Source organism: Pezoporus flaviventris, unplaced genomic scaffold, assembly GCF_033815535.1.
Source record: "Pezoporus flaviventris isolate CSIRO_AGI_PZ_B2104156 unplaced genomic scaffold, CSIRO_AGI_Pfla_v1 ptg000154l, whole genome shotgun sequence".
NCBI classification, from domain to species: Eukaryota; Metazoa; Chordata; class Aves; order Psittaciformes; family Psittacidae; genus Pezoporus; species Pezoporus flaviventris.
This window is the reverse complement of record NW_026892702.1, coordinates 471,864-492,972: the sequence shown is the minus strand read 5'-3', so window position 1 is coordinate 492,972 and position 21,109 is coordinate 471,864. Positions and strand designations below refer to the sequence as shown.

General features: G+C 62.4%; 3 protein-coding genes across 8 annotated transcripts in view; 2 read left to right on the top strand and 1 right to left on the bottom strand.

Annotated features, from left to right (window-relative positions):
* The first annotated feature begins 615 nt into the window (after window positions 1–615).
* Window positions 616–4,577, top strand: LOC133283175 (POU domain, class 5, transcription factor 3). Its single transcript, XM_061479695.1, has 5 exons — window positions 616–1,101; window positions 2,495–2,606; window positions 2,934–3,064; window positions 3,651–3,815; window positions 4,041–4,577. Exons 1-5 carry the CDS (start codon window positions 616–618, stop codon window positions 4,290–4,292), a joined length of 1,146 nt encoding a protein of 381 aa, XP_061335679.1. The 3' UTR covers window positions 4,293–4,577.
* Window positions 4,578–7,452: 2,875 nt separating this feature from the next.
* On the bottom strand, window positions 7,453–8,826 carry FUT7 (fucosyltransferase 7). Its single transcript, XM_061479631.1, has one exon. It carries the CDS (start codon window positions 8,735–8,737, stop codon window positions 7,694–7,696), a length of 1,044 nt encoding a protein of 347 aa, XP_061335615.1. The 5' UTR covers window positions 8,738–8,826; the 3' UTR covers window positions 7,453–7,693.
* Window positions 8,827–14,071: 5,245 nt separating this feature from the next.
* ABCA2 (ATP binding cassette subfamily A member 2) overlaps window positions 14,072–21,109 on the top strand; it is a 30,360-nt gene continuing 23,322 nt past the window's right edge. For 4 of the 6 annotated variants that reach the window (XM_061479716.1, XM_061479715.1, XM_061479718.1 and 1 more), the window contains exons 1-2: window positions 14,072–14,232; window positions 20,425–20,518. In XM_061479716.1, coding sequence (XP_061335700.1) covers window positions 14,167–14,232; window positions 20,425–20,518 — 160 coding nt within the window. In that variant the 5' untranslated portion in view covers window positions 14,072–14,166. Of the gene's footprint in view, window positions 14,233–20,424; window positions 20,519–21,109 lie in introns of those variants that run through there. The other 2 variants (XM_061479717.1, XM_061479719.1) reach the window with 2 other exon arrangements.

Here is a 21,109-nt window from a genome sequence, read left to right as displayed (position 1 = left end):
TAAGGCCGCCGCTGGGATCAGGTGTTGCAGAGGGGCAGGAGGGGACAGCCATGCCCTCGTCCAGCGCGATGGCACCAGCATCCCCAGGGCAAGGGGTTGCTGCGGCTCTGGGTAGGCTGCGCCCCCCGCATCCCAGGCCGTGGCTGCTGCCCAGAGCAGTCCCGTTCCCTGCCCGTGCCTGGACCCGGCGACACTGGGGAACTCCCAGGTGGGGAGACGCTGGGGCTGATGCTGCGCCAACACTGGGGGATGTGAGTCCCACCGAGCACGCCGGAGTCGGGGCTGGGGGAGCTCTGCCCTTCGCCGCACACGGGGCGAGCGGAGCCGGAGGGGCACAAGACCCCTCAGCGGAGCACTCCCCGCCCCGCGGCCAGACGGGAAGGGGACAGACGGGTCCCAGCACCCAGCCCGCCTCCCATCGCACCTGCCCCCCACCCTCAACCCCTCCCGGGGGGATCAAGTTCACGCCCGACCCACCGGTGCGGGGCCAATGGGGCCGGGGTCCATTTCCATACGGCCCAGCACGGCCCCGCCGCCCTCAGAGGCCCCGGTGGCGCCGCAGCAGGGAGGCAGCGGCCGGCAGCCCCCACATGGAGCCCTAGGCCCGCGGGCAGCATGTTCAGCCCGGACGGGGGGCTGCCGGCCGCCCACTTCGGCCTCCTGCCCGAAGCCGGCCCGCCCTTCCCCCGCGGCGGCTTCGACGGGGCGGCCGCTCAGCCGCTCTTCTTCCCTTTCGCCGCCGAGCCCGAAGCCACCCGCGATCCGCCGCCAGCCCGCGCCTGGCTGCCCCCGCCCGCGGGGCCGCCCGCCAAGGCAGAGGCGCGCCCGGCCCGGCCCTGCAGCCAGCCCTCGCCCGAGCCCCGCACCGCGGCCTGCTGCGGGTCGACCTGGACCTCCCCGCCTTGGGCCGGGCCCGCGCCCCCTGGGGCCGCCGCCGCCCTTCCCGGGCCGCCCTTCCCCGGCCCCGCTGCCTTCCCCGGCCCGCAGCTCTGCCCCGCCGCCCTGCAGCCGGGCTCTGGTGGCTTGTCGGGGTTGGGCAGCAGCGGCAGCTCCAGCGGTGCCGCCAGCGAGGGCGGACACTCCAGCGACAGCGGCGACGAGGTGAGACCCGACGGGACGGGAACAGGCAAGGGCTGCCCTCCGCCCGGCCAGCCCCGGCACCCCTCGCAGGTACCGCGCTCCCATTTTCCTGCCCCCGATGCCGCTGCGGAGGCGAGGGACAGAGCCCGGCCTCGCTGCCGCGATGCCCCGTCGGGGCAGGGACCCGCTTGGCCGCTATCTGGCGTCGCTGTTAGCGGGGACCCCGTCGGTGCCGTCCTGCTCGTCCGTCCCCTCCGTCGGGTATACCCCCTTTCAAGTAGGCCCGACGATTCCGTCTTCCGCGGGTGGAACACTTCGGGGAGGCTGTTTTGGGGGGAGAACGGCGGTTTGGGGGACTCGGGCAGCTTTTCTTGGCTGATCGCCCGGTACACGCTGTCCCGACCCTGGCCCCTCCTCCCATGGCTTCGTGGGTACCGGGACGGGCAGAGCCAGCCCGGGTTTGGGTCGGGGGCAGCGGTAGTTCTCGTGTCTGGCAGTTGGGGTTTCGGTTTGGTTTCAGTGTTTTGAAGCCGTAGCACAGTTTTAGCCCGTCCTCCCGGGCGGGCTCCGCGGGCGCGGCTGTCGCGGGGGTCGGAGCTCTGCCGATGCGGGCGTCGCGTCCCGGGGAGCAGTCCCCGCTTTGATGGAGGCTACGAGGAGCAGCTTTTCCGTGCTGAGGGTCGCCCCGTGGCGGGGATGCTCCGGGGTTCCTGCTGAGAAGTCCGGCAGGAATTCAAACCTGAGGCTTAAGTGGCAGGAGGGAGATCCGAAATTGCGCTGCCAATATGGAAATCGGGTAAAAGATTCCAACGTGCGCCCGCAGCAGTTGAAGGCTGCGCTAAGGGAGGAAGGGAAGCACAGGGAAAAGCAGCCCTCCTGAGGGAAAGAGCTGGGTTGTGGCACGGAAGTGTTGGGATCCTGCTGGAGTCATGGGCCCTTTCATCACTCGCTTCACCTGTGGCGTTTCACTTGTCCCGGGCTCAGGGCTGCCCCGTCGGGGGGGCGGTGGGTGCGCACCCCCGGCAGCGCCGAGCTCGTGGGGACGTGTCGTGGGCTGAGAGGACATTCCCAGGTGCGGTGGAGCAGAGCTCTGAGTACTCCCGACCCTCTCTCTGTCCTTGGGCCACCCGTGTGTGTGTGGGGAGGGGGTGTCCAGAGGGTACGCAGGGGGTGCTACGTACAGCAGGGCGGGGGAGACATTTTGGGATCCCTGAGCAGAGTCCCTCTTTCAGAAATTGAGGAAAACCCTCCTACCACCCACCCCATCATCCCCAGCACCCCATTGCCCAGAGCTGGCAGCCGCTGGTGGGTGCCAAAAGCTCCACTGAGCCCTCCTGTCCCACGCTGACCACCGCACATCGGCAGCCCATGGGCAAGGGTTGTCCTCTCTCAGCTTCTCTCTGCCCCTGCCCAGGATGCACCAACCTCGGAGGAGCTGGAGCAGTTTGCCAAGGACCTCAAGCACAAGCGCATCATGCTGGGTTTCACCCAGGCTGATGTGGGGCTGGCTCTGGGCACCCTTTACGGTGAGCACCCACTGGGGGGGAAGGAAGGAGGCCCTGGGGGATGGCTGGGGGGAAATACCTGAATGCCTTAGCAACCTGCAAAGGAGGTGGCAAGTATCAGCCCTGGGGCTCCTGTTAAGTACTTGCTTAAGCCCAAAAGGGTTTGAGAACAAGGAGCTGATTTTAAATGGCTGCAGCTGCTTCTGGAAGAGTGTTGCAGTGGTTTAATTCGGTGTTGAAGCATCAGAGAGTGCCTTGCCTTGTTCCCCATCCCAAGGGACAGGGGATGCTGGAGGGGGGGCTCTGGGGGGGCTGGAGCAGTGTGTGATGTCCTGCCTGCCCGCGCAGGGAAGATGTTCAGCCAGACCACCATCTGCCGCTTCGAAGCGCTCCAGCTCAGCTTCAAGAACATGTGCAAGCTGAAGCCACTGCTGCAGCGTTGGCTCAACGAGGCAGAGAACACGGACAACATGCAAGAGGTGTGGGGCTGGGGCAGGCTGGAGCCAGGGCACTGCACACTCGTGAGCCCTCGAGCTGCAGCTTCTCCCTTTCTTGAAATAACATGAGTTTTTTGGGAGGGGAGAGGAAAGGAGCAGCAGGTACTTTGTGCCACAGCAGCATCTCACTGCCAGGCACAGCTGGGCTTCTCCTTCAGCCCAGCTGTGGGGGGAACCACTGGGTATCACCTGGTGCCAGGCTGGGGGGACCCCACATCACCCCCCATAAACCTTGTGGTCCCATCTTGGAGCAGACAGGTCCTGCTGGAATCACAGATAGGCTGGAGATGCAGCTTGCTGTTCCCTTGGGGGGATGCAGAAAGACATGTCCGTGTGAACCATGGACATGTGCACCACATGCACCATGTGCTCCTCTATACCAGCTGCAGGCAGTGGTGGAACACTGGGAATGGCCTCAGTCACAATGGGGTGATGCTCAGTGGACAGTAATAGGGACAAAGCCTGTCCCCATCCTGCCTAGACCACACGTGTGTCCATATCCTGGTGGGGACATCACTAGCCTTGTGATCCTTGTGATCCAAGTGTGTGGTTCCTCTCTCATTTTCAGATGTGCAATGCGGAGCAAGTGTTGGCCCAAGCCCGGAAGAGAAAGCGCAGGACCAGCATTGAAACCAACGTGAAGGGGACGCTGGAGAGCTTCTTCCGCAAGTGTGTGAAGCCCAGTCCCCAGGAGATCTCCCAGATTGCTGAGGACCTCAACCTAGACAAAGATGTAGGTTGGAGGAGTTTGGAGTGCGGGTATCCAAATGGCCATGGTCCCTAAGCACTTGCATCCAACTGGTTCAATACTGGAAGCTGTGGGAGAGCGGCCATCCTCAGCTCTGCCCCAGGAGGAGCTGTGGCAGGGCTGGGGCTCTGCTGTGGAGATGCCACCCGCAAAAGGGTGTCCTTGTCACCCTCTCCCCCCTCACCCTGTCCTGTCTCCCCTCTCTTGCAGGTGGTCCGGGTCTGGTTCTGCAACCGGCGTCAGAAGGGCAAACGGCTGCTGTTGCCCTTCGGCAACGAGGCGGAGGGGGTGATGTATGACATGAACCAGCCCCTTGTGCCCCCCGGCCTGCCCATCCCGGTGACATCCCAGGGCTACAGCCTGGCACCCTCCCCTCCTGTCTACATGCCACCCTTCCACAAATCTGAGATGTTCCCCCCCGCGCTGCAGCCTGGGCTCTCCATGAGCAACAGCAGCCACTGAGCTAGGGCTGCGCAGGCTCTATGGGGCAGCTTTTCCCCGAGCAGGCTCAGGCACGGCCCCGCTCCGGGGCACTTGCTGGGGAGTGCAGGGCAGGGGAAGGGCTGGAAGCCTGGCACAGGGATGTCACCCACTCCCTGCGATTGCTCCCAGCTCTTCCCAGTTAGGCGAATTTACTGCTTCCAGCAGCATCTGACCTCTCCTGGAGGGCAGCTGCCCCACTGCACCCTGCTGAAGCCATGTGTGCTGAGTGGAGCCATTTGTGCCCAGCTGAGCTGCTCCTGTGAGACCCAGAAAAAAGTGGGGTTTAGATGATTTGGGGGGGAGGGGAGGGTGGTTTTTTTTTATTTTTTTAATTTTTTCTTTAATTTTTTTTGGTCGTAGTTGTTAAAAAGCCAAACTCTCTGTAGTGATTCCTAGTTTCCCAGCTTGACTCCTCCCTGTCACACAGAGCGGGGCTGGGGCGCTGTGCCCGGGGCTTTGCCACCCTCACCCAGTGGCACAACAGGGCTTCACCCATCCATGGGCGGGCTACTGTTGGGGCTTGCTTTGGGGGTGCTCAACATCACCCTGGGTCCTCTGTGCCCTTTCCAGTGTGGTCCCTCTGCCCCAGCGTGGCTGCCCCAAGGATCATCTTCCCCGGGGGTCTGATACTGTCCTGTGCTGCGAGCACCCCTGTGCCTTTGAGCCTGCTGTAGTTGATGATGATTTCTATGTTTTCTTAATTATATTCCCTCTGACAATGAAATAAATATCGGTTCTTTGGGGCCTGAGAGCAAGTTAACCCTTTCCTTGCCTCACTTCAGCCCTGCTCCTGCATGCTGCCAGCAGGCCAACCTGGTTGGCTCTGGAGCAGCACGGTGAGGCTGGACCAGAGCACCCAAATGGGGTGGAGGAGTCCGTGTCACACCAGCAACACACAGCTTTTTGCTGCCTGTAGGTCAGCCCACTACTAGGACAGCGGCAGCTTGTTGGGTTCTGTTCCCCGCCCCCACCTCCCCCCATCACCCTATACCCAGTTGAAGCTGCTGTTTTTCCGTGGCTGCTTTCGGGAAGGGAGGGAATGCAGCAATATCCTGATTGCAAGCTGCTCCAGCAGACACTGTGCACCTCACAGGGATGTGATGGGAGCTGCAGCACTCCATGACATGGGGTGGGCAGAGAGGTACAGGAAGTCTGGACTGCCCTTGCCATGGGGCTGCCAGTGTGACACTGGTGGACAAGGGATGCTGGTACAGGAAGTCTGGACTGCCCTTGCCATGGGGCTGCCAGTGTGACACTGGTGGACAAGGGATGCTCCTGTGCATGTGATGCAGTGACCATGGTGGCTGTGCCAAAGTGGTGCTAGCCCAGGCGAGCATCAGGGGCTGAGCTGCTTGAGATTGGAGGTGCCAGACCAGCCAGGAAAATTGAGCATCTGAGAGATGACACCTTGCTGTTCACTTCCATGGCCTCTGCAGTCTGGTTTGGCACCAGGCTGTGCTCCTGTAGGGAAACTGGCTTTGGAACAGGCTGCCCAGGGCCCTGGAAGTGTTAAACCATGTAGGTGAGGCCCTCAGTGACATGGTGGCCTTGGCAGTACTGGGGAGCAGTTGGACTTTATGGTACCGAAGGTCTTTTCCAATCTGGTTGAGTCTATGATTCTAGGAAACTTCTGAAAAGCCCCTTCCTGTGTTTGGCTGCCAGTAAATGGGTTTGCGCTGGGTCTGACCCCAGCCTTGCTGCCATGGCCCAGGCAGGAGTGGGGACCCTGTGAAGGCTGAGGTGCACACACCAGGCTGGGTGCCAGCCCCATGTGGTGGGATCCCCTTGGCTCACTCTGTGTCCCCACTATCTCTCCCCAGTGCCCTGTGCACTCATCACACAGGGCAGGAGCACAGGCCACTGCTGCCTTTTGGTGCTGGTGCTGCAGCATAGCCAGTAGCAGGATGCCTGGGAAGGATGTCACCTCTGAGGTTTGCTCCTTCACATCTTCACTATCTGGTTTTCTCCTCCAGCATAAGGCCGGCCAGGCAGGACCTCTGATCCCCGCCAGGGGACCTCAAATCCCAGTGTCCTGCCCCTGGGCACTCTGAACCCTTCCTGCTGCATTTTCAACGTGTCCAGAAGGCAAAACCAAACTGAAATTTGAAGCCTCAGAAACTGGAAGTGCACAGCATGGCCACTGACCTGCTGGGCACACAGGGATGTGCCAGCCCAGGGCAGGTACAGCATCTGGGAGGGGGGGTATGCTGCACCCCGGGCATGGGGAGTGGGTCCTGGCGGCACTCAGCACCTTGAGGGGTGGCAGCAGTGGGGTTAGGTGATGTAGGGCTGCAGGGAGGGAAAGAGGCAGGAAGTGAAAAAAGAATTTTTTGTATCAAGGGTTGATGGCACCAAGCTGAGGGGCACGGGAGCAAGGCATGGATGGAGCTGTTGTCTCACTGCCTAGTCCTGTCGCCCAACCCCAGCATTGCACTCATCCTAGGTGCAGGTGTCCCCTCGGGGTGCCTGGCATTGCCTGTGCCCAGGTGCAAGGTGTGTGCATGGGCCAGGGTGCCCACAATGTATGCGCCGGGTCCAGCTCTGCACCATGCTGATAGTGTGGTGCCTGGTGTGTGCAGTGCAGTGTGAGCAGGACCTTCCATGGCAGTGCTCAGGGCACATGGATCAGGCTGCCGGTGCCATACGTTGTCCAGAGGCCTGGCTTTGCTCTGGGCTTGCTGCTAGGCTCCAGCCTCCACCGTGTCTCTGGCTTCCTGCCACATCGGGGCAGGAGAGTGAGAAACCGCAGCAACCCTCTGACTGCACTGAGCGAGCTGAGATTGCACCCAAGAGCATCCGGTGTCCTGGTCCTCACCAGCACGGTGACACTCACAGCTCGGCAGTTGGGGTTGTGGGGGGAAACGTGTGCTGGGGTGGGCCAGGAAGTGGGGGAGCAGAGGCTACGCTCTCTATCTCCAGCCGTGGGGTACCGGGTTCTCCCTGCTGACCTGACCTTGGCTCCTCCAGCCCAACCAGGAATGTCACCACAGGGTCTCTGGCACTGCAGCTTCACTGTGGAGGGCACAGAGCAATGGCAGGGGAAGGCTTGGGAGCCCCACACCCCCAACCCCCAACCCCTGTCCCTGCCCCACAACACAAGCAGAGCCTTTGCAGCACTCATTTATTTCCAAAGCATCATATCCTTCCTGCACCATGGCGAGGTGGGTCAGTGTTGGGTCAGGTGGGGGGGTCGCTCAGTTTTGCCGGAAATAAAGTCACAAGTAGTTGCTCAAGGTCCCAGTGTGGCAACAGCCAGGCTGGGAGGAGAGGTAGAGACTCCCACATCCATCCCTGCCCCATGTCCTGGTCTAGGACTGCTCCGTGTATCCTCTGTACCCCACCCCTGTATCCTCTGCCCCGATGGTCCCAGCACACCAGCTCTAGGTGTTGAACCAGCTCTCGAGGTCAGGATAGATGCGGCCACGGGGCAGGCTGGGGTAGGTGCTGCAGATGGTGCAGATCCGCTCCCTCCAGTCGGTGTAGAGCTTCACACTGTACCGCCTCTGCCAGGCAAAAAACTGCCGGTAGCGGCTGGAGTTCATGGTCTTCAGGAAGGTGGCCAGCTCTTCCAGGGAGCTGAAGTCATCCACGTGGATGAAGGAGTCTGCAGGGACAAACTGCTCGTAGTTGGCCCGGGGGGGACCGAGCACCACAGGCACGGTGCCGGCCATCAGTGCGTTCCTCCAGAGCTTCTCGGTGATGTAGTCTTGGTGGATGGAGTTCTCGAAAGCAAGGTAGAACTTGGACTTGGATGTCGTTGGCAAGAGGCAGTCCTTGCAAAGTGGCTTTTTGTTTGCTTTCCCGTATATGTTCACCTGGAGGTACCTGGAGAGGTTCTTGTAGACTTCAGCTCTTTTCTGAGTCCTGTGGTAGTTGCTGATGACCCAAGACACCAAATTGGTCTTTGCAGGGATGTTCACAGTGGCTGACCGGTTGGGCACAAGTTTGCCATAGGGGATGAAGATGTCTGAGTCCCGTCTGTAGGTCATCACCCAGTTGAAGGTCTGGTTCCATCCCGCTAGAGCTTTAGTGTTGGAGGGGGACTCCAGGGACACCCATACCCAGCTCTGCCACGGTGGCCTGTCCTTGGGCAGGCTGTCCCTGCTGGGCTGCAGCCTGGTGTGGGGGAACACCACGACATCCGCCCAGTGCAGGAGCTGGCGCTCCATGGTGAGCCAGCAGCCTGTGATGCCATACAGCTCGCGGCAGACATCCCCACTGACATTGGGGACCTGCTTTGTGGGCCATTCCCAAACCAGGACCAGCAGTGGCTCCATGCGCTGAGGGGCTTCTCTGGAGACCTGGGGAGGGCTGAGGAAGCAACTCAGGCTCCAGAGGGTAGTTGCAAGCACCACTGCAATGGCTACTGCCTTCAGAGCGGGCCGGGCCCCCAGCAGCCGGGGCAGCAGTGACACCCGGGGCATACTGCCAGGCTGGCTGTCACCTCCAGTGACAAGCTGACACCTGGGAGAGAGGAAAGGACACCAAGGCCTGTCAGCTCAGCTTGCAAGGGGCAGTGGGGAGGTGCTGGGGCTGGAGGGGTGGGAGAAAGGGCTTCCGCATTGACTTGGGCTCCACCAGCACCCCTGAATCTCCTGTTGCCCCCCCCCCCGCCCCGATGTCATTCCATGGTGGGTTTTATGTCACCCTCCCACAGTCCTCAGCATCTCCACCTACAGGGCAAGCAGGGACGTGCTGCCAAGGAGAGCTCTGCATTCAGCTCTGGGGCAGCAGCACAAGAGGGACTTGGAGCTGTTGGAGCGAGCCCAGAGGAGGCCATGGAGATGCTGCGAGGGCTGGAGCAGCTCTGCTCTGGAGCCAGGCTGAGAGAGCTGGGCTGGGTCAGCCTGGAGAAGAGAAGGCTCCTGAAGGGGAGACCTGAGAGCAGCTCCAGTGCCTGAAGGGGCTGCAGGAAACCTGGAGAGGGGCTTGGGACAAGGGATGTACGGACAGGCCAAGGGGAATGGCTTTAACCTGCCAGAGGGGAGACTGAGATGAGCTCTTAGGCAGAAGCTCTTCCCTGGGAGGGTGCTGAGGCGCTGGCACAGGGTGCCCAGAGAAGCTGTGGCTGCCCCATCCCTGGCAGTGTTCAAGGCCAGGTTGGACACAGGGGCTTGGAGCAAGCTGCTCTAGTGGAAGGTGTCCCTGCCCGTGGCAGGGGTTGGAGCTGGAGGAGCTTTAAGGTCACTTCAACTGAAACCAGGCTTGGATTCTGTGAAGGGGGGGTATAGGGCTGATGGGCAGCAGCCAGCTCTGTCTCCCACACCTGGCACCGCTCCCCATCACACCATGGATTCAGTCCTTGGTACTTGCTCTGGTCTCCAGTTTTCCCACTGACAAAGAGCCATGGTCCCAACTCCACACTTCCTGCTTGCCTGGGTCAAGTCTGGAATGCCACCTGTTGCCTGGGAGTTAGCAGGATGGGGCCACAGTAAAGGGCAATAATAGGGGACCAAGCTGGGAATGGTGTTTACCTGGAATCACTGAGAAGTCTGAACCCCCAACTGGGGTGTCCTGCCTGAGAAGTGCCCTCTTGCTCCAGCACCCTCCTGCAGTGATGGCTGGGCTGCCCCCCGGTTTGGGGTGTTCTCCCCAGCCAGCAAGTGCACAGGGAAGCCCAACAGCCTGGGAGCTTGCAGCCTGAGCCCCGCAGGCAGCAGGAATGCCAGTCCCAGACATGGGGCTCAGCCCCCACATACAACCTCCAACATTTGGCACCCAGGGTGGTTTCCTTTTCCAGGTAACCTCTGGAAACACATGGGCTGCCAGCCCTGCTGCTGGCCAGGGCTGTGCCCATTCTTCCATGGTTTTTGAGCCTTCTGAGAGGTGGTGCCCTGTTCTCCCACCCCAGCTACTGCCACTTTGTGAAAAACCCCTTCCCTGCCTTTGCCCCTCTGCTAAAACACAAGCTAAGGTTAGGGTCCAGAAAAACCTGGCATCCCAAGCAAGGAGGGCTGGGAAAGCTTTGCCTGCTCCCTGCACTGCACCAGTGCTTCTGGTCACTCTGGTCCCTCTGCCCACCAGTCCCTGGCCCTGTCTGCAGGTGCTCCGGTGGGGACACCCTCCATGGCAGTGCTGGGGTTGCCCTGTTCCTCAGCCCCTCTTCCTGCCATGGGCATTGGTGCTGAGCTCAGACTTACCGGGCCGCGCCGCGCTGCTGTGCGAGAAGCCTGTGTGCGTGTGCCCTGGCACCGCTGCTGCTGGGCTGGGGCACTTGAGGGCTTCCTCTTTTCTGTGGTTTTGCCTCGTCCTGGCCCCACAGTGGGTCCTTCCTGCCATGCTGCAGCTGGCACAGCCCCCTCCCTGCACTTCCCCTGCACCACATGGGCACCGGCTGACCCACAGCTGGGTGCTGCCCCAGAGGTGGATGGGTGCTCCATGGCCGAGTGAGTGCCCCATGCCTGGGCAGGTATCATGTGACTGGGTGGGTGTCCCACAGCTGGTGGGTGCCCTCCGGCTGCATGCCCCTGGCACACGCGGCTCTCTCTGAAGTCACCCAGCAGTAGCTGAACAGCGATTCTCATTTGTCTTGCACTGACACCCGGCGCTTCTGCAGCATTTGCTGCCGCCCATTGCAGAGCCGCTGGGATGGAGCCACAGCCTGGCACAGCCACCGGCACCGCCTGTGTCACGGCAGGGCCATGGCAGGAGCCAGCACCTTGCCCTGGTGCGCGCACAGTGTTGGAAGCCCTTCCTCTGCTGGGATGGGTGCGGGAAACCTGCCTTGAGCCTCGCCAAGGTGCCACCCGGTTGAAACCAGGACACCAGCCTGGTGCTGGCTCCCTCTGACTCATCTTGAAATGGGCAGGAACAGCAGCTCCTCAGTGCTGCCAAGCCCCTGCACCTACCCCAGCTGGGTGTTTGCTGCCAGAAGGGGAAGTGGGCATGTGTGATTCTCACAGAAAGCTGCCACCCGTACCCCAGCTCTCTCCCTGCCCCTGTCCCTGCCCCTGCCCCTGTCCTCCTCTGGCCACACACTTGGTTGTCTTCTGTGCTGGCATTGCTGTCTGGGCACCAAATCTTCTGGAAAGCCCTGGCAGGCAAAAAAAGATGGGGAAACTGAGGCAGAGGTGGGGAGGGGACCCCCGGCATGCAGCATTGTCCCTGGAGCTGGCACACCGGAGCTGGCAGCAGGGCCCATGCTACTCCACGGGGGTCCTTGGGCTGCTCCAGCACCCCTGGGGTCCGCATCCCCCCTGGTCCCTTGCTCCTGCCACTGTCCCAGATCCTGGGATGGCCGCAGGTAAGGGGCCAGGCAGCGGCTGGGCACAGTGCAGTGCACCGTACCAGGGTGTAGCTGGGCTCTGTGGTTTCAGTGCCACCCTGGGAGCCCTCAGAGGCCAACTGCAGCTCTGAGGCTGGGTGTTTTTTCCTCCCTAGCATGTCCCCTGTTTCCTGTTATCTTTCTCGCCCTCTTTCTGCATTTCTTCCCCTGCACGATTGAGAAGCCAGATACTGGGTGCTGCACAGCCCATGGGGCACCATTCCCAGCCTTGCCTGCCCAAACCCTGCTGGCTGCAGGTGGCATTCCCTGCCAGCACCATCCATGCTGCTGTCCCCTTCACCCCTGCTCAGCCCCAGGGACCAGGGTCACACGTGACAGGGCCATTCCCCTTCACAGAGGACAGCACTAGGGACATGCCCTGGGGGACACTGGATGGGTGGCAGAGCAGGAGGGAGCTTTGACCTGGCACATGTAGCCATCACTGATGGATGCTGCCCCAGGACACCTTGGCACAAGGGACAATGTCCTGGGGGGGTTCCTTGCAGGCAGTGGGTGCAGACACCTGGACCCCTGCAGCATAGGGAGGTGGTAGCATGGTGCCAGAGCCTGGGACTGCCTGTGTGCTCCGAGCAAGGCTGGGAGCCAGGGCCAGCTCTGCCAGAAGCCCCCAGCACCGGGGGCCAGGCCATAGGACCATCAGGTAGTGTGAGCACTGTGCAGGTGGGTGCTGCCGTCTGCAGATGACACCACGAAGATAGGGGAGCTTGGTTACCCCCCAAGGTGGTCCCCTGAGAGACGCTCAGAGCCTGTCCATGGAGGAGATAGGCCACTAGTTCCCCAGGACTTCATGCCCCTAGGTCCATAGAGGAGATGGGTGACTGGGTCCTGGAGCTATGCTGTCCCAGCATCCAGTCGCTTGGGTCTTGTCTCTTGCTGGCCCCTCATGGGGTTTCGTGATCATGCAGAGCAGAAGAGGAGCTGTGGGAGCTCAAGACCACCCAGGGGCAGGAGGAGGGAGCCGGGCAGGAGATCCAGGTCAGGGCTTTGAGCCCACATCACCCATAGCTCCACACACGACCCTCTCCTCTACTCCTCTCTGAGCTGGGGACCCGCTCTGTTGCAGGGTAGGGCTTTTTGAGGTGCTCCTAGTGTGGGCTGGGGACAGCCTACATGCAATCCCTTGGGAGCAGCCAAGGGTGGACACATCCCTCCTTCCTCAGGGACCGAGTAACAGCCACTGCTGGGGAGGGGTGCACGGCTAGCCAGCCTTTTGGCTGAACCCCCCGGCCCAGGTCACCTTGACACTAGATCTCCCCAGCATTTCAAAGCTGGAGAAACACCAGGAAAACTCTGGGTCATGGCAGAGCAGCAGTCCCGGGTTGCAGGGCAGGTGGGAAGCACCCTGCACCCTGCCCACACACCTGCAGTGCTCCCAACAGCAGGGCATAGGACCACCTGCACCCCAGGCATCCCTGAGCACCCCACCCCGAGCACCCCTCAGCCTCCCTTGCCCCAGGGCAAAGCTTCACCCAGAAATTCTTTGAATAACGGCTGTGACAGGACAAGGGGAACTTTTGTCAGGGCCTGGGTGGCTGCTGCTGAGCCCACCCCAAACCAGCCACCCCCAGCAGCACCACAGGCTGGGGCAACCAAAGGAGTCACCACAGCTCCAGCTGCTCTGGGCCCTTAGAGCAGCACTGGGACGGAGAGGCATAAAGAGAGAGGTGAGAAATGGCGAGAACCAGAGGAATGGAGAAAGGAGGGAGAGAACAATGGAATGCTGAAGGGAAGGGAGGAAGGAAGGAAGCAAGTATAGATGGCTGGAAGGAAGGCAGAAAGGAAAGCTGGCCTGGTTCACCTGGGGGTACACTTGCTGCAGGCAGGTTGGTCCCCTCAAAGGACACACGCAGACACCCTCCCCCGTTCCCTGGGATGGGGTGGGCAGGGGCTGGGGCAGCTGGGCAGAGCAGGGCAGGCAGGGTGTGGGGACAGCAGCACCACCCAAGCTTCATGCAGTGCTCAGGGACACAAACACAGAGCTCTCTGCGCCCCTGGCTTGGGGAGCAGCAGCTCCTGCAGGCAGAGTTTGCCCTCCCGCAGCAGGAGGACCCAGACCACACCGGCCACAGCCCCGGGGCTCCGTGCTGCGGTCCCCGGGAGGAGCCCGGCGACGGGTGCCCGCAGCCCTCCAGGGACACGGTGCGGTGCCGTGCCGTGCCGTGCCGTGCCGTGCCATGCCATGCCATGCCCTGCCCTGCGGTGCCCTGCCGTGCCGTGCCCTGCCATGCCCTGCGGTGCCCTGTCCTGCGCCGAGACGGCTCCCCGAGGCCCTGCCCCGGGCGGAGCGCCCGCCACCCAGCTGTGCCTTTAAGGGGCGGTGGCGGGCGGGCGGCCCGGGCCAGGGGCGGCGCTGCGCAAGGCCGGGCCGGGCAGGGGCCGGCGCTGGAGCCGGAGCTGTCACCGGGGTCTGTCCCGCTCGCTCCCTCCCTCCCTCCCAGCGCGCTGCGGACAAAGGCGGCGGTGGCGGTGGCGGCGGCGGCCCGGCGGGGGATGGCAGTGTGCGGCGGGTGAGCGCGGAGCCAAGCGGGGCCGCCCCTGCGGCGGGGCCGGGCCGGGCCGGGCCGGGCCATGGGGTTCCTGCACCAGCTCCATCTCCTGCTCTGGAAGAACGTGACCCTGAAGCGGCGCAGCCCGGTGAGCGCGGGGGAGGAGGCCGGGACTCCGCTGCGGGCCTGAGCGGCTGCTGCGGTGGGGCGGGAGGCAGGGCCCGGAGCGGGGTGTCCCCGCGGCCCTTACGGCCCGGGCGGTGCGGACCGGGCCCTCTCTGCTTGTCGGGCGCTGCCGGGAGCCAGAGCCGTGGGCACCGCTGTGCGGAACCCCCGGAGCTACCCCGGCCCCGCAGCCCCGGCGTGGGCCCAGCCTCGGGGCAGCAACAGTTGGGCCTCTCCTGCCCTGGGGCCGCGGTTGGTGCCGTGCGATGTCCCACATACCGCGGGCACACGGAGCCCTGTTCCCCGGTCCCCAGGGCCGCCCCTGCGGGTACGAGAGGAGCTCTCCCCGGGCCCTCGCTTCCCCTGGGCTATAAATAGATCCCCTCCCCTATGTGGGTCAGAGCTGCAGGAGCGGCTCCCGCTCTGAGGACCGCGGGGGTCCGGGGGTCTGGGCCCCTCCCGCGGCGGACCAGCCTTGTAGCATGGCACCTGCCAGGCAGGAATCGGTGTAGGGTGTTCCATGGGTGAATCGGTGCAACCGGGCCCTGGCTGCGCCTCTGCAGGGATTCCCTGCCAGAGCCAGTGAGTGGGCAGAGGTGACCCTAGCCCCAGGGACCCCGGCAGCCCTGGGCAGGGATGGGGCTGCTGGGGGACAGGGATGGTAGTCCTGGGAAGCAGGGATAGGGGTGCACTGGGCAGGGATGGGGCTGCTGGGGGGCAGGGATGTGGTCCTGGGGAGCAGGGATAGGGGTGCACTGGGCAGGGATGGGGATGCTGGAGGCGGGGACAAGAGTACTGGGGGGCAGGCATAGGGATGCTGCTGGGCAGGGATGGGGGTGCTGGGGATGGGAATGGGGGTTCACTGGGCAGGGATGGGGGTGCTGGGGATGGGAATGGGGGTTCACTGGGCAGGGATGGGGGTGCTGGGCACTGAAGGAGCCAGTTATTTTTAGAGGTGGGGGAGGGTAGTGAGCTACTGTGGAGAGCGAGACAGCTCCTCTTCCCCCTCCCAAATATCCTGCAGGCCTGATCCTGCTTTCCTTCGCCAGCACCAGCCCTTGCTCTGTCCTGGTGGCCAGAGCACCTAGGGCCACCTTGGGCCAGGGGCAGGCAGGGCTAAGGCAAGTGCCTGCTCGTGGACTGCCCTTGTGCCCCCAAGATGGGTGATGGGGGTCATGCTTTGGCTGAGTCATCCTTGCTTTGTACCCCTTTGTACCCCGTGCCGCCACGCTGAGGGGCTGCCCTGTGGCAGTGTGCCATGGACCCTGCCCGTGAGCCTGCGTGGTGGCATTGCTCTGCCCTGGCACACACTGGCCTGGGCCTGGCAATGTGGCTGGTGGTTGGGCACATCTTTTGGGGACCTGTTTCTCCCTGACCCCCCCCCCCAGCCCCGTGGGCATTATGGGGAGCATTACAGGAGGTTGCAGTTGTAGGATATACCCAGACCCTGTCACTCCCACATGTGGGGACCGTCACTTGAGTGCCCTGGTTGCTGCTGGCAGGGTGGCAGGGGAAGGACTAGCCCCTCCTTACCCACCCAGTGATGCTGTGGATGGGGCATGTGTGTGCCAGAGCAAGAGGTGCCCCTGTGCTGCTGGTGCTCAGGGATGGATTTGGTGCAGCCCTTGGGGCAGTCGTGCCCTGTGTGGCGTCTATTTCCTCGTGCTCCTGCTGCCTGCACATCCTGCTGTCACCTCACACTCCCTGTCATCATCCTGCCTGCTCCCAGGGAGTGCTGCCCTCTCCCAGCAGCCCGAGAGTGGAGCTGCTGGTGCTGGCCAGGGAAGAGCCCAGCCTGTGCTCTGCTCTCCTTGGCTGCTCCCCCAGCACAGGTCTGCTCTGCCCCCATCCAGAGCTGGATGCTTCACTCAGCTCCTTGTCCTGCTGCAGCAGGCAGAGGCTGGGAGCTTGGAGCAGGGAAGGGGTCGGCTTGAGCCCCCTCCCCTGCTGGGGAGTCACGCTGGGGGTCAGAGCTGGGGTTGCTGAGTTCTCCCAGTCTCACAGATGGAATATGGTGGGTGCCTTGTCTTGCTGGTAGCTGCCTCTTGGCACAGCCCCATGCTGCTGGACGGGATGGGGAACAGGCACTGCATGTTTGGCTGAGGATGCTGGGTCTCAGGAGAGCTGGGGCCAGTGCTTTGCATTGCCCTGAGTGCTGGTGACTCTGGGGGGATGCCCATTGTCCCTTGCAATCTCTGTTGCAATCTCACTGTCCCTTGCTCTGTGGGGAGCAGCACTGCGGCAAGGCATAGTGATGGTTTTGGGTCAGACTTTGTCTGTGGGCACTTGTTGAGGGCTTGGCTGGTGCGGTAGAGGTTCAGCGGTGGTGGGTACAGGGACAAGGTGGCCTTCGAAAGAGGTGTGAGAAGTGTGCTCTGACTCACAGCACCATGTCACAGGGTTCAGTAACCCCCTCTGTCACCAGAGGATCTTGCCTGTAGCCTGGTGAGGTTGATGGCTGGACACCTCAGTAAGGGTTCATGCCCAACCTGAGGGATGGTTGGACTTGGTCTCGTGTGGCTGAGTGGTTCTGGCAGCCACTCTGAGGTTTAGCTGTGATGTGATTCTCTCCAGGGCAGGACTTCAGGCGGGAGCCCTGGGGCGAGGGGTGCGCTTTGAGCAGAGCAGTGGAGGGAAGCCAGGGCTGTAGGTGCCCAAGGCAGCCCTGGCCAGTGCAGGCTGTGCTGTCCTTTGCATTGCCTTGGCTGTGCTGGCACAGGGGCTGAGCTCAGCTGCCTGTGTCCTAAGGGTGGTCTTAATGACTTCTGGTAGCTGGTTTAAACCCCTGTTGGATGTAAAACTGACAGGCAGTGTGACTGCTTCAGCCTGTGCAGGGTTTGTGCCTTCTGCTCCTTGGCCAAGAGCCAGGAAAGCTCCCACCACACAAAGGGGTTTTCCTGGCAGATCTGTCCCTTCCTCCCTGGTGTGGGAGCCCAGCCGTGGGACCTTGATACCTCCAAAGGAAGAAAGGCTGAACTTTGGAGTACTGGGGCTCACCCAGTGGCAGGGCCCTGCTGCCGGGGCTGGCTGGGGCAGGAGCCGGATCCGAAGCAGGAGCTGATGGGGCTGAGCACCACCTGCTCAGGGTGCTCTTTGCCCCCTCGTTGTTTGCAGCTGGCGGGGGTGAGGGAGCTGCAGAGTTGGCAGGGTGCTGCTGGCCCAGCAGCACTGGGCAGTGTCCCCAGGAGCACCCGCTCACAGACGGCTGTGGGGACACTGGTTGTGGAGCCGTTGGTGGCCTCCGTGGCTGGGAGCAGGGTAGACGAGCTGTCAGGGCTGCAGTGCTCTGCCTTGTTCCTGGCCCGAAGGGAGAGGCTGGGGTGGCTGGCACTGGCCTCCACGCTGCCACTGCCAGCACAATCATGCCACTGCTCAGGACAGGCCTGTGCCAGGGAGGGTGTCCCTGTGCCACATGCCTGTGCCGAAGTGCTACCGTGTTCCCTGGCATGCTGGTGCCCACACGACACAGCACCGCAGGGCTGGCACCAGGGACAACCGTGCTTCACTCTCCCTGGGATCCCAGCTCAGGAGAGGTGTTGGCAAATCCCATCCCAGTGGGATTTTCCTACTCTTCCAACTTTGTAGAATCATAGAATCCTGGAATGGTTTGGGTTGGAAGGGACCTTAAAGCTCATCCAGTTCTACCCCCCTGCCACAGGCAGGGACACCTTCCACTACAGCAGGTTGCTCCAAGCCCCATCCTGCCTGGCTGGGCAGACCCACACAGCCCAGCTGACCCCGACCCCACGTGGGGGGACCCAACCACAGACACCTACTGATGGTCACCACCAGCCTGGGCACCTCCCAGGGCTCCCCCGAGTGACCTGCCTCTGTCCTCACCAATGGGGACAGCCAAGGCCTGGCTGCAGCCACCTCTTCTTCTGGTCACACTTTTGCTCACTGCAGGTTGTGCCCATCCATCTCCTGTCCCTCTTCCATAAGCTCCCAGCGAGGGCACAGGAATGAGGAAGGGAATGTGTGAGAGAAGAGGACAGAGCACTCTGGTCAGTGCAGGGCACAACCAGCTTCTAGCAGGCACTGGCCCTTTTCCTCTCCTTGTCCTGTTGCTCTCTCAGCTGCATGGATGCTGACTTTTCCCTTCTGCTTGCTTCCTCATACAATTCCAAAATGTCCCCTAGTGCCCTGCACCTGCAGGCGGGGACCCCTCGTCCCCAGGCAGTGCCATTGTGGGATGCTCCCTTGGGATGGCATCCCTGCCCACTGCTGCATGCCCGAGGCTCTGCCCCACTGTGGGTATGGAGCAGCCATGGTCTCCCTGGGAAGCTCCTGCAGGTGACCAAAAGGGGCAGGATCAGCCTAGAGGGTGTGGGCTGGGGAGCCCCGCTCTGCCCCTGTGCCCATCACTGTGTCAGCCCAGGCTGGTGGTGGGGACACTGCGCCCTGGCTCTGGGGTGTGCAGTGGTGCAGGCAGGGTTGGGGACAGGGGATGCAGGAGATGAGCAAAAGGTCAATGACCCACGTTGCAAAGATAAATGAGGCAGGTCCCTCCCGTCACCACCAAGGACCCAGCGGTCCCCAGGGGAGCCTGGTACGGCCCAGCGGGTTTGTGGGGACAGTCCCACAGGCATCTGGGCACAGAGGCCCGATTGTGTCCCTGGTAAACAGGCAGGAGGTGGGTGCAGGCAGCGAGGGGCAGGGCCAGGGGCTGGCAGAGCAGCTCGGAGTGTCCCTGGTTCCCTCCCTTGTACCAGGACAGCGACACTGGGGACCATGCCTTGGACTGGTGGTGCCGGAAAGATGGGGATCCCCTGGCTCTACTGCTGGGGCATCTACCCTCCCCATCCCCTCCGGCCTTTCTCCCTCTGGTCTTTGCCTCCCCCGAAATTGGCAGCTCTGAAAGTGGGGAGGGCAGCATGGGGGACACCCGTGGGTGCAGCCGTGTCCATCCCATAGCCCTACCAACCCTGGTGCTCATGGGAGTGTCACTGCCACATGCCAGTGAGTGTGGGGGTGCCTCAGGGATGCTGGGAATTTCTGCCAGAGTGTTTGCAGCCCCTGGCTGAGGGCAGTGTGGAGGTGGCACTGCTGGGGACAGGAGGGCCTGACCCTGCCATCAGCTGCATCCTTCCAGGCAGCTGCTGCGGGGTTAAAGCTGTCTCTTCCCAGCCCACTGCATCGTTCTGGTACCTGGACGCTGCTGGTGACTGGGCTGGTGCAGGAGCTGGTGGTTGGTGCCCAGCAGAGATAGGGCCTGTTCTGCTTGTGGTGGCAGCAGGTTCCAGGGTCTCAGCACCACCCCGGCATCAGATCTGGCCATGGAGCAAGCTCATCTCACCCCGTGCCTCAGTTTCTCCTCTCAGCAGCAAGGGCAATGTGACTGTGGCATGGCCTGGGCACTCCCAGTGCAAATCAGCAGTTGATGCCCATCTCCAGGGCCTCTGGGCATGGAGCCCAGCCTGGACTGCCTGCACGATCAGGGTCAGGGATTCCTGGGGATTTGCTGTGATTATCCTTATGCTGCTGGAGGAAATCCTGTGCAAACATAGCTTTCTGGGAGGGCCCAGAGGGTGTGCCTGGACCCCCAGCACTGCCCCCCTTCTGCATCTGGAACCAGTGCCAGGGTCTGGTCAGACCAAACCTTGTCATGCCGCAGTTGGGGTCTGTCCCCTACACAGTCCCTGGGTGGGACTTGGCAGTGGCACAGGTGGCAGGGGGACATCATGGCAGGCAAGTACTTACTGTGGGGGCACTGCCAGCATGAGGGCCTACTGCTCTTTGCCAGCCATAAGGACTTGGGGTAACCTCCCCATGGCAGCCCTGGCTATGGTGGCCTGCTGGGGTTGGGCTTGAGCCCCAGCACACTGTTCATATTGATGGAGTAGGTATCCTGCAGTGATACCCTCTCCTGTCCTGAGGTGCCCCTGGGCAGGATGGAGCAGGCAGGTTGCAGGCAGGGGCAAGCAGGAAATCCTGGGGTGCCCAGGGACCCTTTTGTCTCTTGCTGAGCTTCGACAGTGACAGCAGCCACCTGCAAGATGTGGACATGGTGCTGCCCTGTGCAGGCATCCCATCCTGTCCGTGCTCCTTCATGGTAGCTGGGTCCTGTCTTCAAGCATCATGATCCCTCTGCTTTGTGTAACCCAGGGGAATTGGAACTGGATGATCTTTAATGTCCCTTCCAACCCAAACCATTCTGTGATTCTGTGTTCCCCAGTGGGTGCTGACCTTTGAGATCTTCATCCCCCTGGTGCTCTTTTTCATCCTCCTGGGGCTGCGGCAGAAGAAGCCAACCATCCCTGTGAAGGAAGGTGGGTGTCAGCAGGGTGGTGATCAGAGCACTCATACTTGGGGCCACCCTGAATCTCTGAGGAGCTGCTGCAGCCCCCCAGGGACAGCCTGGGGATGGGGGGGACATGCAACAGCTGGAAGGACCCAGATGGGTCTTCTGCGGGACACATTGCTGGGCAGGGGCTGCAGCTGAGGGCTGGTGGGGGAGATGCAGGGGCGTTGGAGAGCCAGACGCATCCCATCCGTGGGTGCCACCTTGGGGGTGCCAGCACCAACCAGGGCTACCATCAACAGGGGTGTTCAGGGGGGGAAAGGGGAAGTTGGAGCCGGATGGTGCTGGGACAGCTGCAGTACCCCTGAGTGCTCAAGGAGTGGTGGGGTGGTGCTGGGAAGGGTTCCCAGCTCCTCTCAGTGCCGGGGGGCATGTACTGCATGGAGCCATTTGCCTAGCTGGGGCACTCACAAGGTTGGGACCAGAGCTGCGTGCTCCTGGAGGTGTGTACCCGGAGCTCTGGCTGGGCTGTGCCTTATGGTGCCTGTGGGCTGTTGACTTGCCATGGCTCCATGGGGCATCGAGAATCCCTGGGGGATGCCCATCCTGGCGGGTGCCC